Consider the following 17,929-nt stretch of genomic DNA (forward strand, 5'->3'; position numbering starts at 1 on the left):
CTCTTTTTTTATTGTAAGAATACAGTATATAATGCAAAAACCTTCAAGATATGTGTCAATCAACAGTTTATGTTACTGGTAAGGCTTCAGGCCAACAGTAGGCCAATAGTTAAGTTGTTGTGGAGGCAGAAGTTGTATGTGGATTTCTGAGTCTGGCAGCGGGGAGGAGTTTGGTGCCCCAAACCCCAGTGTTCAAGGATCATTGATCACCGACTGTTGACTGGCCTTTTCAAGGCTTGTAGCTACATCAGTGAATAAAACAAATAAAGCCCCCTGCCCTCAGAAAGTTTATATTATAACAGGAGAAGCTAGGCAACAAACAAAAAGTGCCTCTTCCTCCATTCCTTACTTGTGCATAAAAGTCAAGCAGAACAAATATTTAAACAAAAACAGCAGCTTATTCTGTATTTCCACCCCTTTCGCCTCTTGTGTGGTCACTTGTCTTCTTGTTGAGCAGTGGGAAAAGATTCTTGTCATTTCAGATTAACTTCAGCATGGCACCTAGCACAATGCCATGTGTCTAGGGAACATAATAAATATTTGCAACCTTTGGGAGCATCTGTCAACGCCTGCTGATTTCCATACTTCCTTGCTACCATCTGCCCTCGGCATCTTTTTTTTTTTAACTATCACTTTTCTGGTAAAAGCTTGATTAAAGATTTTAGAAAATGTTTTCTAAAATGATATGGCTTTGGGACAGTTGTGCCCTAGAATGGGTAGGCTGAGGAGAGTGACATGCAGAGTAAGTCATCCTTTTAGGAAGTTCTGCTCAGGAACCCAAGTAGCTTTTGAGAAGGCTATTGTGATGAGTGTTCTCTTCATACACTGTTCTAAGTCTCTTATTATCATAAATACTACCTCTAGGAAGGTCACGTAGTGCATGTGAAGCCATTGAAATAAAACTGCTTCAGTAAAATCCAAGAAAAGAGCAGTAAACACCAGAATGTTCTGAATCAATGCACTGTTTTTTAAATTTGTCATTTTTAATGCAGGTTTTTTAAAAATCAAGTACTCTGTAGAAAGATATTTAATGGAGATTAGGAACCTAGAAACGGTGATGAGTATCTAGGGTAGGAAGGAAGAAATTAACTTGTTTTCAACAGGATTTGTAGTCAAAGGGTGATCAGCGAAAACAGAAAGCCATTTCCAGGTACAGAGGGGAAAGATAGTACAATTTAGCAGAGAGTAATTATACCTTGCATTTCAGAGTACTTACTGTCCAAAAAATGTTTTCACATATCATTTTATCCTCCCAGTAGCCCAGTGAGATACGTATTTTTAACTCCTTTTTAAATAAACTTGGGAACTAAGAGGTGTTAATTGACTTGCCCTGAGTAGCAAGTAGGTGTTAGAATTGGGATGTTTTGATTCTAAGACCCCCAATTCCTTTATATCACACCTTTCTGAAAATTTCATGGCAACATGTAAGCAGTTTTGGCAGAGAAGAGAAGTCTTAAGACCAATTTTATTGATGCTAAAGGCTGATCTGAAATAAAGAGTCTGAACAGCACAGTAACTTCCCAGAAGCTCATGCGGGAGGGTTGTGCCCAGAAGGAGGCTGTTTGCGATCTTTGCTGACTGTGGGCTGATACTTTTGGATGAAGCAGTACCTGTTGTAGTATTTCTTACAGGATTCTTGAATTCTGTGGTGCCAGTAGTTTTCATTCTCTTTAACCTCTTTCTCCAGGAGCCTCCAGAAGATGATGCTAACATCATCGAGAAGATCCTGGCATCCAAGACTGTCCAAGAGGTGAGTGGCTCATGTCTCTAGCACAGGCTATATCCTCTGTGAAGAGAGTTTTGGCTAGAGAACCTGGGATGGTCACTGTTGGCTGGAATGAGAGGTCAGCAAGAACACTAGCTGGCTGGCCAATACTTACTTTTACCCCCACAGGAGATTTTAGAACATACAATTCCTAAATATTTGGGTATGGTCCAAACTGATTTTTCCCTCCACAGAGATCCTAGGAAAAGGTGTTTATCCCTTGGTTGTTGGGGTCCATTGGAAGTCATCAGAGGGATGAAAGAAGAAGAGGTGGAAAAGGAGTCCTAATGAAAACAATGTGGGATTTTTTTCTTTAGATATCTCAGGGCTCCTTTAGAGAACATTCCTGGAGTGAAAGAGTATATTGGTACTGATGAGGGTGTAGTTTCATCTTTACTTCAAGTATTGATGAAAGTAGACTTCCTTAGTTCCAGAGGGAACACCCCTGGTGTTCCAGGGGGATGGTCGGGGGGGGACGCCAGAGGGACATGTTTTCATTTTCACAGCAGGCTCAGGTCCTGCCTGCTCTCAGAGCCCTGCGCCAGTTGGGGTTTATCAGCTGAAGGCTGCCCACCCTGAATGTTGGCTGGACACCAGTAGGGTCATTTCTTTACCTCACAGCTAGTTGTGTATTCAGCTATAAGGAAATCCACCCAATAGCTGTCAGAAAAAGACCTGGGAAAATGAAAATTTCCTTGAGAAACCTGTACTAAAACCAGGCAGAAATGTCAATTTACTGTTTTCTTTTGGTACATAGGGTGCTGTGTGGGGATCTAGGCTGTTAACTGCTTGCTGTTGGTTACAGGTTCACCCAGGAGAGCCCCCATTCGACTTGGAGCTATTCTACGTTAAGTATAGAAATTTGTACGTCTGTTTAATGTATCATTTGTTTTTTTATTTTATATGAGTAAAATTTACTTTCCCTGATCACATTGTCTGCTGTATTTTCCAAGAATGGCCCCTAAGGCATGACTGCAGGTCTCAATTGACTCAAGTTCACCTTAGGCAGTAATGTGCTCAACTTTGGCTGCACACGGAGTCCCTGGGAGAGCTTTTTAAAACCACTGAAGCCCTTGTTCCACTCAAGACCAGTTGTCTCAGGCTCTGGGAGTAGGTCCCAAGGATTGGTGTTTTTAAAAAACTCCCGATGCGATTCTCATTTGCATCCAGGGTAGAAAAACCACTGTCCTATAGCTTATACTTTTTTTCCCTCTCGCATTTTTCCTTCTTTCTCTGCTACCTGCCCACTTTCGCTGTCATGTACTAATGTTAGCCTGCCTGCACCTGCCCTCCCTCTGCTCTGAGCCGGTTTCTGTAGAAGCTGCAGAGTGGCTTGAAATTGCTGCATTGTTTTTGGTGGGTTTTTTTTTTTCTGCTTTTGCCCTTAAGGGTAAGGCTGTTCTAACCCCAAGCTCCACCACTTTCACAACAAACCACTCCACTGCTTCTGTGTTAGGTCACCCTATTTATTGAAACACTTTACAGCTCAATGATTTGGTAGTTATACTCTTGTCTCACAATTTATGTGTCTTTGGATAGTTCCTACTTACACTGTAAATGGGCCACAATGGAAGAGCTTGAAAAGGATCCTCGCATTGCACAGAAGATCAAGCGATTTAGGAATAAACAAGCCCAAATGAAGCACATTTTTACTGAGGTGAAGCAATATTTACTAACTAATTTGACCATTGCTTTTCTTGCAGTATTAGTTACTGGGTTTACGTCTCTTAAAGTTGAAGTCCTGTGCAGATCTGTTGCTAAGTGTGCGCTGATTTGCAGTAAAACTAGTCCAGATTTTAGCCAAAGGAAACAAATTATCTACTAAGGTGTGAAGATCAAACTTGATTACAAACTGACAGCTTGTAAAAACGTGTGTCTTGGTAAGAATACCTATAAATAGCGAGGGCAAGAGAAGTGTGCACATAATTCTTTCATTCCCTCTTCCTTCTCCTCCACAAAAGGGAAATTCCAAAAAAGACTTAAAATTTGAATGTAAAAAATAAAAACAAAGCTAAAAACATTGATAAATAAATAAATTTATATAGACTTGGGAATTTCTAAGTATGCCAATTATAGCATAAAGAAGAATTGATGGATTCGAACATTAAGCAAATCTGTAGTGTCTATACCTTAGAAAATATCTCCAAACAAATCTTAAAGTAAATGCATATATACATTATATGCACATACATATTTCTTAATTATATATTTGCACACATACATACATTAAGTAATACAGTAATACCAGTATGGGAATCTTCCTGTTTGTGTTTACACACAAGACGAATAGTTTTAATGATAAGAAATGCTTATCATTAGCCATATAAAAAATGTACTCAATTTCTCTAGTAGTTAAAAAAATGCAGATTAAAATGGGAATCATCCAGCTTTTACTTAACAATATTTAAAGGTTTTAAAAAGAAGTATTACCCATTGCTGGTGATGGTGTAGGGTAGAGACACGCATACATCACTGGGTAGAAACATAACCTAATATGACCTGTCAGAAGAGTGGTGTGGCAGCAGACGTGAAATGTCTCAAAATTTGCAAACCCTTTGCCCCAGCAATTCTAGTTTTATAATTTATTTTAAGAAAACCATCAAGTCTTTGTGCAAAGATTTAGCTATGATGAACAGTCATTTATATTGGTGAATAATTGAAGATATTAAATTAATAGACATTTGTTAAATTATGATACATCCCATAGAATGTAGAAAATCTATGAAGCTAGTAAAAATGATATTGGAGAACAATTATTAATGACACAGAAAGAAGCTTTGTGTTATAAACTATATTGTTAGTTGAAAATGTCAGGCTTTACAGTGTGGGACGGTTCCATTTTGGGGAGTGAACAAGAAAAGCATAATAGTAATGCAGAGAAAATGTTTTGAATATACATGACCGTGGTGGCATTTTCCCTGGTTGATGGGATTGTGGTGATTTTTCTCTTTTTTTTAATTTTTCAATTTTATTCAGATAACTTTTGAGGAAAAGAAGCAATAAAATTCTTAAAATGTAATCACAAGCACTAGACCTCAAGCATGCACTCAGATACCATCAAATTACAGTGAATCGCCACACATAGTTAACCGATTTATTATTCACATTGTGTTCCTATCCCTCAAGTAACAAAAAATTATTTTAGGAAAATGCCAGTAAGCATTCTTGTCCCAGTGTGGGGTCCTTCCTCTTTAGCCTTACCGTTTGGCCCTACCTCTCTGTGTTTTAAAGCCCGTTTCCATGGCATTGCTCTCTGATAGAGAACTGGGGAAAGGGAGGGGATGACTAGGATTGGAAAGACCATCTTGAGACCCCTTTGGACACTCTCCTCTGTTCTTGGAACATTTTATTCGCACTTCTATTTTAAAAAGTATTTGCCCTGTAGTGACTTGTTTACATGTCTGTTTCTTCCATTTTAAGCCCTGTGAGACAGACAGGAGCCATGACTTTCTCCTATTTCTATCCCTGGTGCTAGGCGCAGGGTTCAGGCCTCGGTAATTATTTGGCAGCCCCCAGGTAAGGGAGGAGGGCTGACTTCATGCCATCCTCCTGCTCCAGACCTCTCAGCACTTCCTATTTTCTTGGAATAGAGTCCAATTGCCTAATATGGCCCACAAAATCCAATGTCTCTGTTTTCTGATTTATTCCCAAGGGAGTGATTTTTCCTTGGTTAGAGCAGAGTGGAAGTGTATAGAACTGCATTGGAGTGTATAGAAACAATGTAACAGAAGTTCCTACTCTTGTGGGAAGAAAAGGCTTTTGAGAAGATTAGAGAACATCCTGAAATTGAGGAGTAATAGTGGGGAGTAGTTCCCAGTCTGCTGCCTGGGTCTTACCCTGTTCATTTAGTTATAACTTGGATAAATAGAACTCTTATGAGCTAATAACTTAGTTTTGAATAGAGCTTTGTGTCCATCATCTCCAGCTGTTTTATGAGGTAGTCGGGGCACATGTGAAAGAGGCTCAGCCTCATGTGGCTGCAAGTTCCCACACTCCACAGGGATGGAGTCCTTCTAACCAAAACCTGACTCCCGAAAACAGATCCAGCACTGGGAGAATAAATGACAAACTCAAAATTCAAGTTCACCTGGACAGGCTAGGAAGAACAAAATATAATGGCAATAGATAGAGGCCATGCTATACAGTTGTATTTTTTAAATCTTCACAACTTTGGAGTAGGAAAAATGGATAACAGTTCTAGGGAGAAAAGATACTGCCAATTTAATTCCAAGTTCACTGTTAAGCAAGAGTAGGGTGTGGCTTCTAAGTAGCACCAGTCCTAGACCGCACCGCTAGGTGGCCCGACTGTGCCTTGCTCTGTTCTCTCCTAAGAGTTGATGCTCATCTGGGCACCAGAATTCAACGAGGGCCATTACAGAACATGAGGGCAACTGCAGGAGGACTGTAGCTGTGATAAAGAGGCAGAGGCATAGCCAAGTGGTTGTCAGCAAAAGTGGAAACTGGAGTCCATGGTGCCAGGAGCCTGGGCTCCAGAGCCAAACTATCAAGGTGAAGTTCGGCTCCCACCCCCACTGGAAACCCCCCCCCCCCCACACACACACACAGCTGGGTGGCCTTGGGCCACTTGCATAAGCTCCTTCAGACTCAGTATCCTCATCTGTATAAAGCAGAACTTGGGACTATCAACCTACAGAATACCCGTGAAGATTAAATGACAGAGTTCACTGAAGTGCTTAGCATGGTGCCTGCCCCTTAGTCCCTATTCCGGAAGTGGTAGCCCTTTGCATCTTTAAGGGGTCGGGGAATTTGGCAGCCAAAGAACTGAGCACCTGGGATTATTTAACCCAGATGGGGAGGAGATCGTTTCAAGAGCCAGCACCGGAGAGAAGCAGCTTAGTCACTGGTACTGCAGAGGAAGCGGTTCACACCAGTGAGTCCAGTTACAGAAAGGCAACAAGGCTACAGTTCAGTAATAATAATGATAAAAATCATGCTGCTGCCACAAAGCAGACAGGGGCAGTGGGTCAGGTCTTAGAGGGCAGTAAATTCCTAAACACGCAGTAATGGGAGCTGAGTAATGGAACCCACCTGAGGGTGGGCTTGCCAAGGATGCTGTAAAAAGTATTACTGCATTTATTTGAAAATGAAACCATATAGCCCTTAAAATGCCTTCAAGCCAAAGGGGCAGTAAGAACATTCTAGCAGCCCTGCAGGAGGGCTTCTGGGTAAAAATCCTGGGTAATGTTCCAGTTCACACAGGTCTGTGACCTCAGTCACATTGCGTATTTAAACTCTCTGAGTCAGTTTCTTCACCTGTAAAATAATTCTTGCACCTATTCCATAAAGTAGTTTTGAGACTTAAATGAGAACACTTAGCGTAATTCCAGACATACCTTACATATTTCTAAATGTTGCTTACTATTGTTTTGCAAGTACACCTTCTTTGAAGCATCATGTACATAGGGTAAACAGATCCTAAGGGTTCAACTCAGTGAAGTTTTACAAGATAAACACGCCTAAGTAACCACCACCTTGATGAGGAAATACAACGTTAGCAGGACCTCAGGAGCTCTGCTCATGCCACCTTCCAATTAGCTAATTGTTGCTGGTACTAAGAAAAAAAACTAATTCTGAGTTTCCAGGGGTCATCTTAAGAGCAAAAGGCAGTAAGAAAGGAGGATCCCTGTGCTGGTCACTGTCATGACCAAGAGGAAAGTCCTACCTGGTGTCATTGGTTCCTTTGACCCTAGTCATGGAGAGCAGGATTTGGGGACAGTGAAGAAATGTCTGCAAAGGGACTTTTATTCTCAAGCTAATCCTTTGATTTTGTGTTTTCTGGTGGGGCCAAGAATAGAGGGTTCCTTAAAGATAAACACTTGGATGTTGGATCTGAGGGAAGGGAGCCACTTCTTTACTCTTCCCCTCTGCTTACATTAGCCTGATGAAGACTTGTTCAACCCAGACTATGTAGAAGTCGATCGCATCTTGGAGGTGGCCCACACCAAGGATGCAGAAACTGGAGAGGTGGGCATTTTGCTGTTTAGAGTCTCCTAGTGTTTTCTCTTCCTACCGTGTATTTTGCTTCTTTTGTTATCATATGGTCTTTTTTTTCATGGCATTCATGTGTTGTGTTGTAGGGTGGGTTTTCAGAGGCCGAGCAGAGTAGGATTGAGTCCTTTAATCCAGTGGAAAGGACTTAAGTTTCTCCCATTTCCCACAGGAAGTGACGCATTACCTGGTGAAGTGGTGCTCACTGCCTTACGAAGAGAGCACGTGGGAGCTTGAGGAAGATGTGGATCCTGCAAAAGTAAAAGAATTTGAATCTCTCCAAGTTCTCCCTGAAATTAAGCACATGGTAATATATCCATACCTCTGTTTGGCATCTGTTGTAACATGAAGCTTGAAATGTGGGCTTAGATTTTCTTGGTGTGTGGCTGTTGTATGGAGTCAGTAAGATAGAAGGTGTAAGAAATGCCTGGCATGGGAAAGAAGTTCAGTAAGTTGTCAGTATCTTCCTTGTTTCCTGTTACCTATTGCTCCATCAGTGATCTTTTTTCTTTGTTTTTATCCTTTACCTTTACTCAACTGAAATATCCTTAAGGGGTAGAACTGTCTAATCTACAGAGCCCTGGGACTTTACAGAGAAAAGATAGGTTTTCAATATAATTTTATTTAATCAGTTTGTTTTCCTGATTCTGGACTATTATCACCAAACTTCAGAAATGTCCCAGGGTACCTGACAGGTAGTTGTAGACTTAAGCAGGTGCAGGGAGAATAAAGCCAGTAAAGCTCACTGAAAGGGAGTCAGAGAGTTAATGAGATAAAACCAGAGAGCCAGAAAAGACTCACAGTTAATTAGTTGACGTCTCAAGGACGGGAGTTACTTGGAATGTCCAAACAGTCTGCAGATAAAGTATCAGAAGAAAAGCACAGTAACCATCAGCTCAGCCCATGTGTCCATTTCACCAGTTAGAACAGCCCTCCAAGGCCGAAGATAGTCAAGGACTCCTCTGCCCTGCCAAAAACCCCATGAAAAGAAGCCTCACAGTAAGCAGTCTGTCTTTGTCTACCTAGACTCTGGCCTGCTCCTTCCTGGGAGTGTATTCAGATAAAACTTTCACTCTGCTTCACTTCTGTGTTTCTGCCTTTCAGCTCTTTGTTGGCGGTGGGGACAAGAACCATAGAGAGTAAACTCAACCCTTAACAGAGGGTCAACGATTAAAAGGAGGTAGAATTGGGATAAATCCTGGTTAGGATGTGACTCACTTGAAGAGGATTCGAGTTGTTAAAGATTATGGGTATAGACTGGAATGATAAGTTTCTATTCAGAGTCGCCACCTTCATATGAAAAACTCTCATCCAGTTCTTTATTACTATTATTGGTTGCTTTTACATCACTGGAAAGTTAGGACTCAGAAGACAAGACCTTAACATTGAACTTAGATCCCTGTCAGTACTTGGAAAAACAGTGTTTTGTTTTGTTTTCGGTTTTTTGTTTGGCATAGAAAGTATATAGAGGTATCTTGAGATGCAGAACTGTGATTAGAAACCTACATAGTTACAGGGTGTTTTGTCTACATGATTGATTAATGCCTTTCTCTTTCAATCCTCTCCTACAACCGTTGTCTGTTTTCAGTTCAGTTTACCAGTCATGTATTTATTAAGCATCTGCTGTAGGTTTGACTCTTGTGAGAAGTGTAACAAGAAAGGAGGACAGGTCCTGTCCCTAGGAGTTCACAGACCGGTGGAAGGGTCGTGTGTACATGGACACGATTGGTGTCAGGCCGACTGGAATGTGTGGTACAGGCAGAGACACAAAAACGTGTGGGAGCAGAGAGCAGAGAGAATTTCGTTCTGTAGCTAATTGTAAGTTATATCTAGAAGTAATCACGATTCTCACTCTCTCAGCCTGAGTCCCACTTCTTTCCTCTGACTGCGTGTATTTGGCAAGAACAGGAATTCTCAAGTGTACTCAAGCAATTTCACTTTCCCTTGCTTCTTTGTGGCTGCTGCCCTCCTCATCTCTCAGTGAGCGGTGGTATCATTTCACACAGCTTTTTGTTTCTTATACATTTGTTCTCTCGTTTAAAATGTACATTTTGGAATATTAACTCAAAATTTTTTATTTGAGTGGTAGCTAAAAATATAATTAAAGCTGCTTTTTAAATGTTTAGTAAAGGGCCGGCTCCAAATGGTACTTTACCTGAATACTTTCTTTTTTTTTTTTTTTTTTTTTTTTTTTTTTTTTTCCTTTTTTTAAATATTTATTTTATTTTGGTATGGTTAATGTACAACGGCTTAAACAACATTAGAATCACTACTTGTCTTCTCTGTGTTATACTGCCTTCCCCATATACCCACCCCTACCTTGTGTGTGCTAATCGTAATGCCCATTTTCCCCCCTTGTCCCTCCCTTCCTACTGATCTTCCCCAGTCCCTTTCCCTTTGGTAACTGTTAGTCCATTCTTGGGCTCTGAGTCTGCTGCTGTTCTGTTCCTTCAGTTTTTCCTTTGTTCTTATACTCCACAGATGAGTGAAATCATTTGATACTTGTCTTTCTCCACCTGGCTTATTTCACTTAGCATAATACCCTCTAGATCCATCCATGTTGTTACAAATGGTAGGATTTGTTTTCTGCTTATGGCTGAATAATATTCCATTGTGTATATGTACCACCTCTTCTTTATCCATTCATCTACTGATTTTCCACCCTTTTTTATCTTTGCTTTTCATTTTGGAAAGTTCCTAGTGCCATGTCTTTGCCCCCAATGACTCTTTCTTTGGCTAAGTCCACACTATTGAGAAGCCAATGAACAGTGTGTTTATGTCTGACATGTCCTTCTGTTCCTTTCTTAGAGCTTCCACCTCACTTTTCACACTACCCATCTGTTCTTGCATGTTGTCTGCATTTTCCATTAGATTCCATAACATAGTAATCATACTTGTTTTAAGTTCCCAGTCTGATCATTTCAACATCTCTGTCATATCTGAATGTTTTTTTTTTTTTTTTTTTTTTTTTGAGAGGGCATCTCTCATATTTATTGATCAAATGGTTGTTAACAACAATAAAATTCAGTATAGGGGGGTCAATGCTCAATGTACAATCATTAATCCATCTCAAGCCTAATTCTCGTCAGTCTCCAATCTTCTGAAGCATAACGAACAAGTTCTTACATGGTGAACGAATTCTTACAGAGTGAATAAATTCTTACATGGTGAACAGTACAAGGGCAGTCATCACAGAAACTTTCGGTTTTGATCATGCAATATGACCTATAAACCATCAGGTCAAATATGAATATTCATTTGATTTTTGTACTTGATTTATATGTTGATCCCACATTTCTCCTATTATTATTATTATTTTTATTTTTAATAAAATGCTGAAGTGGTAGGTAGATGCAAGATAAAGGTAGAAAACATAGTTTAGTGCTGTAAGAAGGCAAATGTAGATGATCAGATGATCAGGTGTGTGCCTATGGACTAAGTATTAATCCAGGCTAGACAAGGGCAGCAAGACATCCACGGATGCAGAAGATTTCTCTCAAAGCAGGGGGGGTGAGGTTCTGAGCCTCACCTCTGTTGATCCCCAAATTCTCACCTGATGGCCCCCCTGCGACTGTGCCTGTCTTAGGTTGTTCCTCCCTTGAGGAATCTTACCCGTCTCTGGCTAACCAGTCATCTTCCGGGGCCATACAGGGAAATGTAAAGTTGGTAAGTGAGAGAGAAGCCATATTGTTTGCAAAGGTTAGCTTTTTACTTCTTTGCAGATTTATGCCCTGTGGCTTCTATGCCCAGCACTTGTCTCGAGGTATCTTTACCACCTGGAGAAATTATGATACTCGGTAAATTCGATATGAGGCACGAATTCTATTTAAAGTTTGTAATTAGGAAGGAAGAAGAAAAGCTATAGATGTAGCATATGAAGGAAACTTGGGAGGATTGATTATTTCTTTGACATATCTTCTTGTATAGTACCTTAAGTATGTATAGGTTTTAAACTACTAACTAATTTGCACACACATATTGACATAATAGGAATACGGTGACATAAACAAAGCAAATCTATAATTACCAGCCATCTCCAGTGAAGCCAAGAAAACCATTTAGGCACCCTAGGCATTTGTGAAAATTTATCTATGATATGATGGATATTTTCCAACTGTACTTGAACCATCAGACAAATTAAAGCAGCCCATTTCTGGGATCTGTTCACATCCCATATGTTCTTTTAACCATAGATAGTCTATAGTCATGAGATTTTGGGGTGCTACAACTTGCACCCCTCCCAACTCCTGGTTGAGTTCCAACAGTACAGATCCAGTCAAATTCGTTGTCTCACTGTATGCACATGCCAGCCTAGACATCTCCCTCCTCCTTCTTATGGCAAGTCCAGGAGATGGTGGGCTGGATGCAGCCACAACCGCAGCATCGTCCGGATCCCTGTGGAGGCTTTTTGATGATCATCCCCCGGCACGAGTCCTCCAGAGAGTGCTGATGCCGGAAGCTCCTCCTCATATCGTATCTTAGTTCATTTTCTGGGTATCCAAGCTAGGCCTTGATCTTCTGCGTAGAAACAAACAGACCCTTTGCCCACACTTTGACATGCCCTCTATACCACTGTGCAGAACTCATTGGAGGTCAGCACACAGTAACTGCTTTTTTTTTTTTTTTTTTAATTAAGAGAAAGGAATATTATCAGAAAAGAGTACCTCCATAGCTGATCATCTGACACCCTTTAAGTGATCAACATTAAGGATATTTAAAGCATGCGTTGATCTTTGATTTACCAATAGTTTTATCCTGTTAAGGAGTAATCCCCCTTTTCTTTCTTTCTTTCTTTTTTTTTTTTTAAAAATTTTTAATCTACACTTACCTGAAGAATACTATGTTTACTATGCTCTCCCCTATATCAGGTCCCCCCTAACAACCACATTACGGTTACTGTCCATCAGCTTAGCAAAATGTTGTAGAGTCACTACTTGTCCTCTCTGTGTTGTGCAGCCCACCCTCCCCTTTCTCCCTCCCCCCCATGCATGCTAATCTTATTACCCCCCTTCTTCTTCCCCCCCCTTATCCCTCCCTGCCCACCCATCCTCCCCAGTTCCTTTCCCTTTGGTACCTGTTAGTCCATTTTTGGGTTCTGTAATTCTGCTGCTGTTTTGTTCCTTCAGTTTTTCCTTTGTTCCTATACTCCTCAGATGAGTGAAATCATTTGGTATTTCTCTTTCTCCGCTTGGCTTATTTCACTGAGCATAATACTCTCCAGCTCCATCCATGTTGCTGCAAATGGTTGGATTTTTCCACTTCTTATGGCTGAGTAGTATTCCATTGTGTATATGTACCACATCTTCTTTATCCATTCATCTACAGATGGACATTTAGGTTGCTTCCAATTCTTGGCTATTGTAAATAGTGCTGCGATAAACATAGGAGTGCATCTGTCTTTCTCAAACTTGATTGCTGCGTTCTTAGGGTAAATTCCTAGGAGTGGAATTCCTGGGTCAAATGGTAGGTCTGTTTTGAGCATTTTGATGCACCTCCATACTGCTTTCCACAATGGTTGAACTAATTTACATTCCCACCAGCAGTGTAGGAGGGTTCCCCTTTCTCCACAGCCTCGCCAACATTTGTTGTTCTTTGTCTTTTGGATGGCAGCTATCCTTACTGGTGTGAGGTGATACCTCATTGTAGTTTTAATTTGCATTTCTCTGATAATTAGCGATGTGGAGCATCTTTTCATGTGTCTCTTGGCCATCTGTATTTCTTTTTTGGAGAACTGTCTGTTCAGTTCCTCTGCCCATTTTTTAATTGGGTTATTTGTTTTTTGTTTGTTGAGGCGTGTGAGCTCTTTATATATTCTGGACGTCAAGCCTTTATCAGATCTGTCATTTTCAAATATATTCTCCCATACTGTAGGGTTCCTTTTTGTTCTATTGATGGTGTCTTTCGCTGTACAGAAGCTTTTCAGCTTAATGTAGTCCCACTTGCTCATTTTTGCTGTTGTTTTCCTTGCCCGGGGAGATATGTTCAAGAAGAGATCACTCATGTTTATGTCTAAGAGGTTTTTGCCTATGTTTTTTTCCAAGAGTTTAATGGTTTCGTGACTTACATTCAGGTCTTTGATCCATTTTGAGTTTACCTTTGTATATGGGGTTAGACAATGGTCCAGTTTCATTCTCCTACATGTAGCTGTCCAGTTTTGCCAGCACCATCTGTTGAAGAGACTGTCATTTTGCCATTGTATGTCCATGGCTCCTTTATCAAATATTAATTGACCATATATGTTTGGGTTAATTTCTGGGGTCTCTAATCTGTTCCACTGGTCTGTGGCTCTGTTCTTGTGCCAGTACCAAATTGTCTTGATTACTATGGCTTTGTAGTAGAGCTTGAAGTTGGGGAGTGAGATCCCCCCTACTTTATTCTTCTTTTTCAGGATTGCTTTGGCTATTCGGGGTCTTTGGTGTTTCCATATGAATTTTTGAATTATTTGTTCCAATTCATTGAAGAATGTTGCTGGTAATTTGAGAGGGATTGCATCAAATTTGTATATTGCTTTCGGCAGGATGGCCATTTTGACGATATTAATTCTTCCTAGCCATGAGCATGGGATGAGTTTCCATTTATTAGTGTCCCCTTTAATTTCTCTTAAGAGTGACTTGTAGTTTTCAGAGTATAAGTCTTTCACTTCCTTGGTTAGGTTTATTCCTAGGTATTTTATTCTTTTTGATGCAATGGTGAATGGAATTGTTTTCCTGATTTCTCTTTCTATTGATTCGTTGTTAGTGTATAGGAAAGCTACAGATTTCTGTGTGTTGATTTTGTATCCTGCAACTTTGCTGTATTCCGATATCAGTTCTAGTAGTTTTGGAGTGGAGTCTTTAGGGTTTTTTATGTACAGTATCATATCATCTGCAAATAGTGACAGTTTAACTTCTTCTTTACCAATCTGGATTCCTTGTATTTCTTTGTTTTGTCTGATTGCCGTGGCTAGGACCTCCAGTACTATGTTAAATAACAGTGGGGAGAGTAGGCATCCCTGTCTGGTTCCCGATCTCAGTGGAAATGCTTTCAGTTTCTCGCTGTTCAGTATAATGCTGGCTGTGGGTTTATCATATATGGCCTTTATTATGTTGAGGTACTTGCCCTCTATTCCCATTTTGCTGAGAGTTTTTATCATGAATGGATGTTGAATTTTGTCAAATGCTTTTTCAGCATCTATGGAGATGATCATGTGGTTTTTGTCTTTCTTTTTGTTGATGTGGTGGATGATGTTGATGGATTTTCGAATGTTGTACCATCCTTGCATCCCTGGGATGAACCCCACTTGGTCATGGTGTATGATCCTTTTGATATACTGTTGAATTCTGTTTGCTAATATTTTATTGAGTATTTTTGCATCTACGTTCATCAGGGATATTGGTCTGTAATTTTCTTTTTTGGTGGGGTCTTTGCCTGGTTTTGGTATTAGGGTGATGTTGGCTTCATAGAATGAGTTTGGGAGTATTCCCTCTTCTTCTATTTTGTGGAACACTTTACTTTCTTTTTTTTTTTAAGGGATCTCATTCAGGGCTTGATGTTTAGAGATGACCTTACCAGTCCAATGAATAGGACAGTCTGTACCTAAAAGTTTTTTGGTAAAAATTGTCTACTTGTAAGTAAAATAGGGAATTTTGAGAAAGCTAGAAATAAGACTGTCAGTAATGTGCAAAGAGAGAAGCAGTCTTTTAATTAGATAAGGACCCACCTTGGAGCCTCCAAGAATTAGTTCTCTTCTTTTGAATTTAACTAAGTAGCCTGAAGATTATGGAACCCTGGGCTAAGTTGTTCCCTGTAGTCCATACCACTTAGGAGCCAAGCTGACTAGGTACCAGAATCTTCTGGCTGACTTCAGATCTATGCTTAGTTGGATGAAATTTCTGTCCAGTGGACGATGTTAGACTGAAGCCTTCAGCACTGGGCAGAGAGAGGGAATCCAGAGGAGTAACTGGCTTAGAGAGCGATGCCTCCATGTTTGAAGCGCTGCTAAGGCAGCAAAAGAAAACGCCACAGTGGAATTCTGTCCTTCAACACCTAGAATCCTGAGAGGAAGCCACATATGTCTAGAGATGGGGAACATTCCAGAAAGTCTACCCATGTATCTAGTACTGAAGGGGAGAATGTCCAATTGAATGAGTTGCATGGACTTTGAGGATCCAGTCTGAATGGCTACTGTCGGTGAAGAAGAATGTCATTTCTTTATGAAACAGAGCAGGAGAATTTATATAAGAATATCTTTGCTTTAAAGCTATTTCTTCAAATAAGTTTTTTGACAAATTTTTTTCTTTATTGTCAAAAGCACTTCCACATATGTGCTGGTAATAATATTCAACAATGTCCTGTTCTAAAAGGCTTAGCCTAACTATAACCATAGTAATTTTGTAGGTAAGTTGTAATGTGTATTTTTCTGAAAGACCATGGACAGTTTACACTTATCTCCAAATATTGGTGATATAATTGGGGGTGTTTTATTAAATTTCACAGGCAAATAGCTTAGTATTAGTTAATAACATATTTCAGGTGCAAACTTTATTGTAGTTATCCCAAAGTAGAACTACCAAAGTAAACTGCTATTTAGAGAGGCTACAGTCTCAAAATGCTCATTTGTAACTTTAGGCATAACTAGGAATTTTTACTTTTAAGACCCTAAACTGTTGATTTAGGAGCTCAGTTTGTCTGTAAGCAAAATAACCAACTCTATGTCCAAGTAATGTAAAATGTAAGTAAACAAAATTTTGGATGGGAAGACTCAACACCTAAAGATTTAAATTTTCCCCAGATTAATTCCACTGGGATTTTAAGAGAACTTAACATATTGATTCTAAAATTATACAGAATAGTAAGTAAAAGAATAGCCAAGACATTTTGAAAAATAGTTATCCACTAGACATAAATTTGTAATAAATTTGTAATAATTAAAATGATGGTTTTATTGCAGTAACAGTCCAGAGAACAGAATTAAAACTCTAGATATAACTCTCTGGATATACTGGAACTTAATGCTATTGTAAATTTGGCATTGCATATCAGTAGAGAATGATTGATTAGAAATTGGTGTCTTTTATGGAAAAGTAAAGTAATAAGGCTGCTATTATATTTATGAGGAGTTTAACGAATTTGCAGTTTTGATTATGTGGGCTTTTTGCCTTATGTACTGACTAATCAACAAAATATGTGACCCACTCTATGTCTCCTGAGCTGGTACCACAAGTACAGAGAAAAAACAAAAAGAAATGCCATTGACAGAAACCAAAAAACCTGACTAATACAGGCACCCAGTGTAGTTTAACATGTAAATGGAAGTAACATCTAGGGGTCTAAGTAAAACAACAGAACACTTACACGGTGGGTCTGTTTTCTTTTCTTCATTAATTACTTGCAAATTTTATTGAGGAGTTGTTAGTTTAATCTGGTGAAATCTAGAAAATACGGGGCCTGCAGTTTAGTCAGAAGATAGTAGCTTAGTTTGAGGCTAAACTGCAGTGTTTGGCTTCCATGTTCTGAAGGACAGTGTTTTGAGAATTTCCACCTTCCCTGTTCCTCTCCTGTGTCCTCTTCTGTGTTATGCTCCTGAAACGTCATTCTCCACATATTGTGCTCTCTGCTTTCCTCCACTAGGAGCGGCCTGCCTCAGACTCTTGGCAGAAACTCGAGAAGTCTCGAGAGTACAAGAACAGTAATCAGCTCCGGGAGTACCAGCTGGAGGGAATGAACTGGCTTCTTTTTAACTGGTATAACAGGTGAGGGGCCAGAACCAGTCCTGTCTCCATGGGTGAAAACAAGTGTTTGTGTGGAGAGGTAGATTGTGGCCCTGGCCCGCTTAGAGCAACAGCAGCAGTGATCAGCAAGGGCCACATGGTGATCTTTACGCATTAGGCATACCTAAGACTTCATTCTTTTTCTTTTTTAATTAAGGAATCACTGATATGCAATCTTATGAAGGTTTCACATGAGCAACATCATGGTCACAACATTCACCCTTATTATCAAGTCCCCCCCACACGCCATTGCAGTCACCGTCCATCAGCGTAATAAGATGCCACAGAGTCACTACTTGCTAAGACTTCATTCTTAACATCAGGTGTTTCTCCAACCAAAAGGAATGATGTTTGACATCATTGACTTTGCCTTTTTTTTTTCTTTTTTGTCCAAAGGTTAGGTTCA

General features: G+C 40.0%; 1 protein-coding gene across 4 annotated transcripts in view; it reads left to right on the forward strand.

Annotated features, from left to right (window-relative positions):
• Nucleotides 1-17,929, forward strand: part of CHD6 (chromodomain helicase DNA binding protein 6) — a 202,719-nt gene that overhangs the window by 100,537 nt on the left and 84,253 nt on the right. For all 4 annotated transcript variants that reach the window (XM_073236592.1, XM_073236595.1, XM_073236594.1 and 1 more), the window contains exons 6-11: nucleotides 1,688-1,750; nucleotides 2,571-2,629; nucleotides 3,305-3,422; nucleotides 7,664-7,750; nucleotides 7,947-8,081; nucleotides 17,384-17,505. In XM_073236592.1, coding sequence (XP_073092693.1) covers nucleotides 1,688-1,750; nucleotides 2,571-2,629; nucleotides 3,305-3,422; nucleotides 7,664-7,750; nucleotides 7,947-8,081; nucleotides 17,384-17,505 — 584 coding nt within the window. The remainder of the gene's footprint in view (nucleotides 1-1,687; nucleotides 1,751-2,570; nucleotides 2,630-3,304; nucleotides 3,423-7,663; nucleotides 7,751-7,946; nucleotides 8,082-17,383; nucleotides 17,506-17,929) is intronic.

Source organism: Manis javanica, chromosome 5 (genome assembly GCF_040802235.1).
Source record: "Manis javanica isolate MJ-LG chromosome 5, MJ_LKY, whole genome shotgun sequence".
Taxonomy (NCBI): domain Eukaryota; kingdom Metazoa; phylum Chordata; class Mammalia; order Pholidota; family Manidae; genus Manis; species Manis javanica.